Genomic DNA, 12706 nt, shown 5'->3' on the forward strand with positions numbered 1-12706 from the left:
AACAGAGACCGTCCCCCAACCCCTCCGCCCAGACGCCATCCAGCAACAAGCGTTGAGCAAGCGGAAAACAAGGAGGACAGGGAACCCAGAACCGGAGGAGGAAGCACCCCCCCCCCGCAGCACCGGGAAGCAAGGCAGAGACTCAGCGCAGAAAGCCACGCAACGCCCCCAACCCAGCAAGCAGGAACAGAGAGCGCCACAAGCCAGCATGGACAAACCCCAACAGGAATCAACCAGCAGACGGTGAGACCAGAGGACGCCGGGCCGCAGAGTAGAAATCGCCAGGCAGCAAGCACGGCGAGAATACCCCCGAAGCAGCCAAGCAAGACCCCCAGCCAAGACCGCCGAAGCAGCCCACCGTGCACAGCCAGACCCAGCAGGCAAAGCACAGAGCCAGAGGAATAAGCATGGAAGAAATCGGAACCGCTATGCGGTACTCACCACAGGGGCAGGAAGAGCACACCAAAAGCGCCCTGCCCCCAAGACCCAGCCCAGGCGCCCTCCAAGACACCAGCGCCGGGCGAGGAAGAGAGCTGCAGCCACCGGTCAGACACCGACCCCCATCAAGCACCGTCCCTGCACCAACATCAGGAACAGCAGGGGCAACTGGTAGGAAAGGAGGCGAGCAGCACACCAAGGGAGACCAGGAGCACCGCCCGGCGCAGCCCCTGGACTCCCATATCATCCATAGCAGCGTGTCTTCCAGCCAGGCCAAGCCGTAGGAAGACGTGTGCTGTAACCCGGAAGGAATCCGGACATCCGGCGCCCCAGCCGCAAAGGGCCGGGCGCCAATCAACGCGACTCCCAGCAAGCCCGGCAGGCCAGGAGATGCGGAAGAGGACGTCGAGGACAGCCCAGCAGCCCTACGAGACATCCATCGAAGAAATCACAGGTAAGTCAGACACGTCCTATTCTGTCGGAAGACAGAAAAAAAGAACAGGCTGCATGCTGGGCTGGTACCGTTTATGTACTCCCAGCGGGAGGGAGTGGGTTAGGTATCCCAGCATGCTCCTGTTCTTTTTTTCTGTCGCGGAGATAGTAATCTCCACTTTGTAAAGGAATGGGACGAGGACGGAGGGACCTGGGGGTAATGGGAAAGCTCGCCCCCACAATGGGAAACATCACACAGTAGTCAGCATAGTGTGGTGGATGAAACCGCCCCTCATCTTCATATGCTTGACCTGTGCTGCAGGGAAGGCTGGTTAGTTTCAGTTGGGCTGGTGGTTGTGACATCACTTCCAGGGTGCTGAAGGACACCGGCCTTGGTATTGCATAGGACCCGGACCCGCTATGTTGATCCCCGCCCCGCTCCCAAGTTACCCACAAACACTCTAATACTTTCCAAGTGTGGGTATAAAAGGCCATGTTTAATATTACATAACGCTCATAAGCATGACAATTAATGATGCATATTCATAACACATATCACATAATTTTTAAATTTAATATTGGCAATTTTAATATCAACAATCGAATCATAGTCATATCAGACATTTTCTATTACTTGTCCCAGCACCGAGGGGCCCTCTGGTTCGGCTCTCCCAGATAGAGAAACCACGCAAGGCGCGACCCACATGCGTCCTTGAGAGGTAGGCCCCAGACCTCTGGACCTTGTCCGCCATTACCTGGGGCCCACCCCCCTACTACCAGGCTGCAAGGAGGCTTGAAGGGGATAATCAGGGGCCGCTGCCCCCTGCCCCAATTCGTGACCTGGCACCCTTGCCTCCCCAGCCGGTGTCCCCATTCTCCCCGCGGAGATGGTGCACCGCACAAACGAGTGTCCCAACACCCACACCACCTTTCGTAGCATACTAATGACGGAGAGAAATAGAAAAGTTAGCGTTATCTGGTCAGTTCAATGATGTTTCAACCTATAATAATTCAGGACGCACGTAGCGTTGGAAGCAAGCTGAAGACCAGCGCCCCACCCTTTTCACTGTCTCTATTGGTAAACCTGCGCCTGCCGCAAGGGTTGCTGCGCCGATCCTGAAAGAGTGAGAGGAGTAGCCCCCAGTTTCCATTCCCAACCTAGACATGGCTTGCTTGTACACAGCCCTGAACTGGTACTGTGATAGACAATCTCCTTGCAAGTTTCCTTGTAAGAAAAGAGCCTGGCCCTTTCCTGCTGGGCGAATTTTTAAGTATGCAACCATCCTAGTCACCGGGCATACTGGAGACCCAGGTGCCGGGTTAAGCCGAATGGAGCACCACTTTCCTAAAGGATCTGTTTTGGACTTCCGCAGGACCACTACTAGGGCTCCCTGCACTAATACCGTGGCCCGCCATTGTAACCCTCCAGATTGGTCAGACTTGGAAGACCCCACTAACTCCCCTAGGCGGAAAGCCCCATAAAAGGCTAAGGAGAAGGCGACCCGAATAAAGTGCTCTCATACTCTGAGCAGCATACTGCTCGCAAGTTCCCTATTATCCTTCCCAAGCTGCTAACATCCAGTGGCCACCTATGGTCCTTTTTAACCTCTTCGAGTCTGGCCCAACCAGCGTGCGCTTTCCTGACCAAAAAAGTTGCCCCGGGGTCGTGTTCGCCTGCCACTTTTGCAAAGAACCCCACCTTCGTAATGTGTGCTCTAGCGTATGAAGCTGGCCTGCCCTGGTTCCGTAAGACCTGTAAGAAGCTGCATATGGTTTCTGGACTGAATAGGACTCCCTGCCCTGCGCGCTGCACAAACAGTCTATATGTCTTGAAATGCTGCTGGTAAGTCCTGCGGGTGTGCTCGCTCAATGATGCCCCTACCAGCCCCGCTAAGGCGGGGCACCAATCCTCCACAGAAATATCGGGAACACTGTCATCGGTTTTTCTGCCTATGGGTGGAATCTCCGGAAATCCTGTAACTTGGAGCAAGATAAAGCGTCAGCAGCCTGATTCTCAACACCTGGTATATGCGCAGCCCTAAACAGCAAATTTGATTTTAGGCATGCTAACACTAAGTGTTTCAACAGTCTTAGCACGTGTCTACATGTCGCCCCCTGTCTGTTAATGGCCTCCACCGCTGCCATATTATCGGACCAAAAAACTACTGATTTGCTTTCAAAGAATTGTGCCCAGACCGTTACTGCCACAACAATAGGAAAAAGCTCTAAAAAGGCTATGTTTTTGGTTAGGCCGCTCTCATGCCATGATGCAGGCCAATCCTCTCTACACCAATGAGGCCCCAACACGGCTCCAAAACCCACACTCCCAGCTGAGTCGGTGAGTAAACCTAGCTCCTTGCTGGAAATGATTGGTGCTGGCCACACCACTTTACCGTTGAACTCACTCAAGAAGCTGCGCCAAACTTTTAGGTCTTCCCTCACCTCTGCCTGTAGTCGCACATGATGGTGCTTCTGTGTCAAACCGGACATTGCCCTCACTATTGATCTTGAGAAGGGGCGCCCCATCGGGATGTTACGTAATGCAAAATTCAGCTGCCCCACTAGCACTTGAAGCTGATGCAATGTCACTTTTTTACCAGCCAGGGCTGCATTTATTGCTCTCGAAAAAGCGTGAACCTTGTCTAGCAGTATTCTGAATTCCCCCAACACTGTGTCTGTCTCAATACCAAGGAAGGACATGCACCTAGCAGGGCCTACAGTCTTACCAGGGGCCAATGGCACCCCCAATTCCCGCAACATCTCCACTAGTTCCCCCAGTGCCTGGTCACATTCGTCCGATGACGAGGGACCCATCACCATGAAGTCATCCAAGTAGTGCACAATGTCCTTGCGACCAGTCCTAACAGTAAAGAGCCATTGAAGCATGGAGCTAAACATCTCAAAGTACCTGCATGACACTGCGCAACCCATTGGCATACATTTATCATAGTAAAACTGGTGCTCAAGCTGAAAACCTAGCAAATGATAGTCGTCAGGGAAGGCTGACTTAATGTCCGTTTTTGCCAGGAAGGCGTTGGCCCCTAAATCACGGAGCTTCTGTAATGCTGTATCAAAAGACAAATAAGTCACTGAGCACAGTGACGGATCCATGGCGTCATTCACTGATGCCCCCCTTGGTGCTGACAAATTATGAATCATCCTGAACTGGCCGGGCTCCTTTTTGGGGACCACTCCCAGCGGTGGACAAACATAATCTCGCAACGGGGGGGGGGGGGGGGGCGGGGAAAGGGCCTGCCATCCGCCCCAGTGCTCTTTCCTTATTGACTTTCTGCGACACCACTGAAGCATGCATGCGTGCTGCCACTACGTTTTTACAATATGCTACTGGGGGCACCCCTTGAGCTGGAATGCAAAAACCCGTGGAAAGACCTTGGAAAATTGTTCTGGCTGCGTTCCTGTCGGGGTACTGACTCAGCCAAAAAATCAGCTTCCCTATCTTCACTGGGGTGGGTAACCTATTGCTGTGGTGGCTTGTGCTCCCTGCCCCTATCTTTAGATTTTTTGTTACACTTAAATTCGGGGTGAGAAGAATGGCCGCAGAATGCACACGCGTGTTTGAATTTACATGTTCCTGGTGCCCATGTACACACTTTTATATTAAAGGCCCAACACGTCCCGTTTTTCTCGTTTGCCCCTCCCTGTGAAGTCCGAAAGGGCTGCTTCATTGGTGCCTTATTGTTTATACTTTCCAACCATACATTGACTTCAGTTTGATCCCACTCAATGTCGGGGTCTTCAACCTTTGCCCATCTGAAATCCCTATCATAGTCCATCCATGCAGTCCCCCCGTATGTTGTATGAGCCTTCAGGATCTTGTTAGCATAACATATCAATGGGATAGCCAACTCAGGCTTTTTTTCTAATATCACTGAAGCAAAAACATTAAAACGGAACTGCCAATTTGTGATAGACTCTTCTACCCTAGGTCTCCTATCTCTGAAGGATCCTTCTTTACCCTCCTTCTCTTTGGGCTCAGCTTCCCGTCTATTTGGTCTAATCAATGAATACATATCAATAAATTCCCCTTTCCAGATCTTCTCCCTCATGTCTTGTGAAACGTGTGCCGCCAATTTACTGCGTTTGGATAACACTGTATCCTGACCCCCAATTGCTGTTAACCTGCTCTCTGTAGTTTTATCAGTATTATCTACCGCTTTACCTTTTGCGGTCTCTGTTGTTGTCATCGCCGATTGGGTGGGGGCCGCTTGACCCACCGCTGGGGAAACTCCACTCACTGCTTTGCCCTGCGCTTTGCCTAAGATCGCCACCTGTTTATTAATTTCTTGGAGGGCAGTCTCGGCGGCCGACTGTGGTACCCATGGAGCCACTGGTGTGCTATCGGTCTTGCTTGGCGCTGCCGGGGCAGCTAACTGAGCCAGTAATGTAGCCACGGACGCCAAAATACTAGCTGTGGAATGTGTGTTCCCCCCTGGCTGTTCTGTGGGTTGGCCAGTAACCGCTACCGGCAGCGCCCCCCCCTGTTCCTTCTGGGGCGCAGGTATAATTACCAGTGGTTCTGTTGACACCGCAGGACACTTCGGACTAGGTGCCGGCGCTAAGGCTTTCAATGCACCCCTGATTTCTGCCAGTATTGTCCCCACCTCATCCCGCTCCCCATTTTTTGGACATGGTTGCACTGGTTCGAGTGGGGGTGGTGGTAGGGGAGTCTTTTGCTGGGGGGGCGGCTGCTCTGGTTCGACTGTACCTTGTTCTTATTCTTGTCCTGCCTAGTGGCCTTGAGGCTCTTCCCTTTTCCTTTCCCTGTCTGTGTCTTGGGCCTCTTCTCTAATGGAGGGAAAGCTGCCCTGGGAGGGACCTTGGATCTGCGCGGGCGCTCTACCACATCCATGTCTGGTGACCGGCTCTGGGTCTTGGCCCCTGTCCGGTTCAGTGTCACCCAGCTCATCCTCACTACTCTCGTTGTCCCCCAATTTTGCTAATACAAGCTTTAAGAGCTGTGCTGGAGTGGGAGGATGAGATCGCTGAAACTGAAACTAAAACTGTGGAATCGGATGACCGGCCTGGGTTGTCGGGACTCTGTGAACAGCGAGGTGCATCAGAACAGCTATCAGGCAATGCACAAGGTTGTGGAATAAGTTTGCCTGAAACGAGCGATCTATCTCTGGCTTTGCAAGTCAGTGCAGTAAATGAAGGTACAGACTTTGGACAAGGTAATGTTACCTTATGTTCACACACCATTGGTGAAGATGTGACTGTGTAAAAAAAAAAGGAAAAACAGCCGGGTTGACTCAAAGTTCAGTACAGTCTAAATTACCCTTGGAGTCTCCAGAGGGGGATACATTTTTTTTTCACTAAATGAAGATGCTGATCTTTCATTTACAAGCGAAAGTAACTCCTCTGAATGATCTGATTTTGATTCTGGCTAGTCCTCAACAATTCAGAAGGCGCAGCGTTCTAAATCTCTAGCACAGAAGCGCAGGTCCAAAAGAGCTAGCCGTTCAAAGGATATGGTGACAGCTCACAAGTTGACGTGGGACTACTCAGCCACAAGTCAGACTTACCAGGACGAAGGGGGGGGCAGCTGTACTGGGGGGCCCGCTTGTAGTACTACTGACGGTATAACTGCACCATCTTTAGAGCTTGTGTATGCCACCCTGAAACAGATGCAAGGGGAAGCTAGGCTTGAGAGTCGCCGGGCACAGCAGGCAACTAAAAAGATGCAGGGGTCTCTACCGAGAATGAATAAGCTGTACTCTGATATGGCAGAAAGAGTAGTTCATGTTGAGGAAAGAACTGAAACTCTTGAGGAGGAAATGGGGAAACTACAGTGCTACAAGGAGTCACAGGAGAAGCAATCAGAAGACATGATGTGGCAGCTTGAAGACTTTGAAAATCGTCAGCGACGAAACAATGTGAGACTGCTGGGCATTGCAGAAAATAGTGAAGGAGAGAACATTATGGCCTTTGTATTGGCTTTGCTAAAAGGAGCATTTCCTGACTTAGCCCAATGGAATCGGGATGCTGAAATTCAGAGGGCGCATCGTTTTCCCATGACTCAGAAAAGAGGCAGTGTCGCAGGGCGAGATGGGAGACCCAGAGCCATCCTGATTTATGTTTGCAACTTTCTTCTTAGACAGGCTCTTATGGACAAGGCGAGGCCAGATACAAAAACAACTTATGATGGACATATATTTTTTACTCGGCCAGACTTTTGCCATGCCCCCGTTGAAAGAAGGTGGAGGCTCCGGCAGCTGATTGCTCCGTTTCAAGAGGGTTGTTTCCCTCACAACTTAAAGTTATTTTAAACGGGAAAATGCGAATGTTTTTTTCATAAATTAAAGTACAGGAATATTTATCGGAAGTGAAAGAGGCTAAAGGGAAGGCTGGAAGTGTATGACGTGGAGAAGTTTTAGAATGAAACTAGAACTCTAGAAATAGCGCTCTGGCCAGGCTAGGTCCTCTCGTAGGCAATCTTAGAACAGCAATTTTTCTTTAATACTAACCTAGACTTCTTTTTTCATTTATTTTTCCTTTTGTTTGGTATATTGGCAATATAATGCAATCACATGGGGGACTTTGAAAGGCTAGCTGGGGGGCTGGGGAGGGGGAACGCGTGGCAACTGGAGATGTGAGTTTAGGCAGCCACGCATATTTGCCTGTGAGGGATGTAGGGGGGTGGGGCAGGAGGGGAAGGGAGGGAGGTTTGGGGAGGGTGGGCAGTGGGCACGGCACAGCACAGTACAGCACTTGAGGGTAGATCTGCTAAATAACCGAAGGAGGAGGAGTACTCAAGGAAAGCTTATGGGAAGGCCAAAAATGAATAAGGAAGGTACAATGATAATGATAAACATCAATAATACATAATGAGTTTGCGTGTAGCTTCACTGAATATATGTGGGCTAAATGATCAAGCCAAGAGGCAGAGAGCCGCAATAATGTTGAAAACACTTCATATCGATATACTTTGCCTTTAGGAAACTCATATAGAGGGTAACAGAGGTAGGGTCCTGGAGCAGCTTGGGTTTGAGCTTATCATTAACACCAAGCAAGGAACTAAAACAAGAGGTGTGGCCATTTTGTCTCGATGGCGTGATATAATCTTTCAGAGGAAACTGGCGGATAAGTGGGGTCGCTGGGTGATGGTTGAATGCACAATATATGGTGACACATTAACAATATGCTCGGCCTATGATTCGACTGGAGATGACCCTGAATTATTAGAGTTTTTGGATGTGGAGTTAGTTTCCTGGCCCACCCCGGTAATAATGTGTGGAGATTACAATATTAATGGTGTGGGTGGCCTTTAGGGGGAGGTAGGACATAGATACGGGGTAGAAAGATGAGGGTTTTTAGGGCACTTTCTAGTTTGATTCAGAATAATGCACTTTTAGATGTATGGCCGCGCCTGCAACCCAGTGACCCTGGTAGTACATTTTTCTCTGCACCCCATAAAGTGGTAGTGAGATTGGATTACATTTTTGTTACATATTCACTAATCCTAAAGTGTAGAATCAAGAAACATCCCCGGATACTCTCGGACCATAACTCGTTAGTCTTGACAATTAACTTGGGGGAGAGGTTAAGCAAGAGTGGTTGTGGACTTTTGAGAGGGTTTGTTGAAGGATTCCGAATATGTTACCCATATGAAGGAATGGATCAAGGGGTTCTGGGAGATTAATAGGGGGAGTGCCAGTTCAAGGGTAGTCTGGAACGCGTTTAAGGCTGGAATCAGGGGCGAGACTCTGAGCTACAGCCTGTTTAGACAAAAGAAGGAAGCCCAGAGGGAGAAAATGCTGAGCATCAGACTGAGGGAAGTGGAGGAGGAACTTGCGATGGCTGTCAGTAGGCGTAACCCACTGGATGGGATACTGCATAATCTGGCTTTAACTAAAGCTGAGCTAGGAGATTTTATTGCATCCAAGGCAGCAGAAAAATTCCTATACAGGAGGGATCATTGCCATGAGTTTAATGAGAGAGTTGGGCACACCCTGGCTGTTCAACTGAGACAAAAGAGTTTGGCGGGGTAGATTCGAGAAATTTTAGACTCCAATGGGAATATAACTGAGGGCTCACCAGGAATTCAGGAAGTGTTTCGACTTTTCTATGAAAAACTTTACTTTGAGGAGCAGCAAAGAGAACATCAATCAATCAATCAATCAAGCATTTGTATAGCGCGCTACTCACCCGGAGGGTCTCAAGGCGCTTGGGGGAGGGGGGTCCGCTACTGCTCGAACAGCCAGGTCTTGAGTTGCTTCCTGAAGGAGAGGTGGTCTTGGGTCAGGCAGAGGTGGATGGGGAGGGAGTTCCACGTCTTGGCAGCCAGGTAGGAGAAGGATCTTCCTCCTGTTGTGGCTCTTCGAATGCGGGGGACGGCGGTGAGGGCGTGGCTGGTAGATCGAAGCTGGCGGGTGGGAGTGTAGAAGGTCACGCGGTCGTTGAGGTATCTTGGGCCTTGGTTGTGGAGAGCTTTGTGTGCGTGGGTGAGGAGTCGGAACGTGATTCTCTTGCTGACGGGGAGCCAATGCAGGTTTCTCAGGTGTACGGAGATGTGGCTGTGTCGGGGAATGTCCAGGATGAGGCGTGCTGAGGCGTTCTGGATGCGCTGGAGTCGTTTCTGGAGTTTGGCTGTGGTTCCGGCGTAGAGGGAGTTGCCGTAGTCCAGTCGGCTGGTGACGAGGGCCTGGGTGACCGTCTTCCTGGTTTCGGTGGGGATCCACCGGAAGATCTTACGTAGCATGCGTAGGATGTTGAAGCATGATGCGGAGACGGCGTTGACTTGTCTGGTCATGGAGAGGGAGGAGTCCAGGACGAAGCCCAGGTTGCGTGCGTGGTCTGTTGGTTTGGGTGCGCTGCCAAGGGCAGGGGGCCACCAGGAGTCGTCCCAGGCGGAGGGTGATGATCCCAGGATGAGGACTTCCGTCTTATCTGAGTTCAGTTTCAGGCGGCTGTTCGTCATCCACTCGGCTACGTCTTTCATCCCTTCGTGTAGGTTGGTTCTGGCGGTGGCGGGGTCGTTGGTGAGGGAGAGGATCAGCTGGGTGTCGTCGGCGTAGGAGATGATGTTGAGGTTCTGTTGGCGTGCGATGGCTGCGAGGGGGCTCATGTAGACGTTGAAGAGGGTGGGGCTGAGTGATGATCCTTGTGGTACGCCGCAGATGATTTCGGTGGCCTCGGATCTGAATGGGGGTAGGCTGGCTCTCTGTGTTCTTCCGGCGAGGAAGGAGATGATCCATTCCAGTGCCTTCTCCTGGATACCGATGTTGTTGAGGCGCTGCACTAGGGTGCGTTGGCAGACCGTGTCGAACACCGCGGAGAGGTCCAGGAGGATGAGGGCCGTTGTTTCCCCGTTGTCGAGCAAAGCTCGGATGTCGACGGTGGCTGTGATGAGGGCGGTCTCAGTGCTGTGGTTGGCCAGGAAGCCGGACTGCGAGTGGTCGAGGGATCCGTTCGTCTCGAGGAAGGCGGCCAGTTGTCTGTTGACGGTTTTCTCGATGACTTTGGCCGGAAAAGAAAGGAGCGAGATGAGGCGGTAGTTTTTGAGGTCGGTGGGGTCCGCTGATGGTTTCTTCAGTAGGGCGCTGAGTTCGGCGTGCTTCCAGCTCTCTGGGAAGGTGGCAGTGTCGAAGGAGGCGTTGATGTTGTCCCGCAGGTGGGGTGCGATGACGGAGTCGGCCTTGTTGAAGATGTGGTGAGGGCAGGGGTCGGTTGGAGATCCTGAGTGGATGGAGTTCATCGTGCGGATGGTGTCTTCGGTGTTGACTGGGGTCCAGGCGCGGAGAGTGGTGGTGAGGGGCGTTGTTCCGGTCGTAGGGTGCTTTGGCTGTGTGCTGAAACTGTTGTGTATGTCTGCGATCTTGCTGTGGAAGAATGAGGCGAGCGAGTGGCAGAGGTCTTGCGAGGGCGTGATGTCGTTGTTTCTGGCGCTAGGGTTCGAGAGCTCTTTGACGATGTTGAAGAGTTCCTTGCTGTTGCGGGCGTTGTTGTCCAGTCGTTCCTTGAATGCGGATTTCTTGGTGGCGTGGATCAGCTGGTGATGTCTTCGAGTGGCGAGCTTGAGGGTGGTCATGTTGTCTGTAGTTGGGTCTCTGCGCCAGGCTTTCTCGAGGGCCCGGCAGTTCTTCTTGGAGCTCTTGAGTTTGTCGGTAAACCAAGATGCCTTCTTGGTGCCGGGTCTGGCGGGGGGGGGGTCTTCAGTGGAGCGAGGTCGTCTGCGCAGTTGCTGATCCATTTCGTGAGGTTGTTGGCGGCTTGGTTGGGGTTCGCTGATCTGGTGGGGGGGTTCTGGCTCAGGGATGTGGTGAGCTGGTCGGCAGTGATCTTGTTCCAGCTTCTGCGGGGGACCAGTTGCGGGTGGAGGTGAGTCGTGGTCCTTCTGAAGCTGAAGTGGACGCAGCTGTGGTCTGTCCAGTGGAGTCCGGTGGCGTGGCTGAAGGTGATGTCCTTGCTGGAGGAGAAGACGGGGTCGAGCGTGTGGCCGGCGTAGTGGGTGGGGGTGGTCACCAGTTGCTTGAGTCCGAGGTTGGCGAGGTTGTCCAGCAGGGTGGTGGTGTTGCGGTCGTTGTTGTTCTCCAGGTGGAAGTTGAGGTCCCCGAGGAGGATGCAGTCAGCGGAGGGGAGGGCGTGCGGGCTGATGAAGTCGGCGATGTCTTCGCTGAATTGTGTGTGAGGTCCCGGGGGTCTGTAGATGAGGGTGCCTCTGAGGGTGGTCTTGGGGTCGGTGTGGATCTGGAAGTGCAGGTGTTCGGCGGCTGTGAGGGTGTCTTCGGAGTTGGTCGTGATGCGGATGGTGGTCTTGTGGACGATGGCGATGCCTCCTCCATTCTGGAGTCAGACATGGGTCGAATTCAAGGATATTTAAGTAGGATTAGGTTGCAGGGTATGAATTCTACTGATACAGAAGCTCTTGATACTCCACTGACTCTGGAAGAGACGTATGGTGCACTAGGGAGCCTCCCCTCCAAAAAAGAAGCAGGACCAGATCAAATTCCGGTTGAGTTTTATAAAACTTTTCTTGAAGCAATAGGGCTAGATCTGGTGGATATGGTGTGTCAGGCCCAACAAGGGAGCTGAATTCCAGAATCTTGAGCTGGGGCCAACATGATAGTATTTCTGAAAAAGGGTAAGCCTGCTAGAGAGCCTGGTTCCTACTGGCCTATCACGCTCATGAACAGCGATGCAAAAATATATTCAAAAGCACTGGCGACCCGGTTAAATAAAATAATTGGGAACTTAGTCCACCCCAGTCAGCACGGGTTTATTCCCGGGAGGGGGCGGGCAGAGCATATCAGCAGGGTTATAACCTTGTTTGATGTGGCAGAAGTCTCAGGGGACCCTATGGCTTTGATCTTACTGGATGCCGAAAAAGCATTTGCTAGGGCCTCCTCTCCTGTGACTACTTATGGGAGGCACTGAAATGGTACGGTATTGGAGGTGGCTTCATTAGTGCAGTGCAGTCTCTGTATAAGGCTCCGACGGCACGGCTAAGGCTGAATGGGGGGTATACTGCACCGGTGGTAATCAAGCGCGGTCCACAGCAGGGGTGTCCATGCTCACCCCTCCTTTTTGCTCTGTATATAGACCCTCTGGTTAGAATGTTGGAGGCTAACAGAATTAAACCGATGAGATTTCAAGAGCTGGACACAAAGGCAATGGCTTATGCAGATGACATTGCTGTGGTCACCCCTGATCCTGCTGAAGCCTTAGACGCCATAGAGACTGAGGCCCAAGCTTTTGGTTTATTAACAGGGGATGCGTTAAATAGCTCAAAGACCCAGATAATTAAAAATAGGGGGACCTATCTGGACGACCCGCGGGTGGCAGACTCAGCCATTTATCTAGGCATTAATATTACGCC

At 51.8% G+C, this 12706-nt stretch overlaps 1 protein-coding gene across 1 annotated transcript; it reads right to left on the bottom strand.

Annotated features, from left to right (window-relative positions):
- Positions 1-4346: 4346 nt before the first annotated feature.
- LOC146865991 (uncharacterized) lies at positions 4347-5075 on the bottom strand. Its single transcript, XM_085640215.1, has one exon. It carries the CDS (start codon positions 5073-5075, stop codon positions 4347-4349), a length of 729 nt encoding a protein of 242 aa, XP_085496341.1.
- Positions 5076-12706: the final 7631 nt, after the last annotated feature.

The sequence above is a fragment of the Triturus cristatus genome, chromosome 2_1, assembly GCF_964204655.1.
Source record: "Triturus cristatus chromosome 2_1, aTriCri1.1, whole genome shotgun sequence".
Taxonomy (NCBI): Eukaryota; Metazoa; Chordata; class Amphibia; order Caudata; family Salamandridae; genus Triturus; species Triturus cristatus.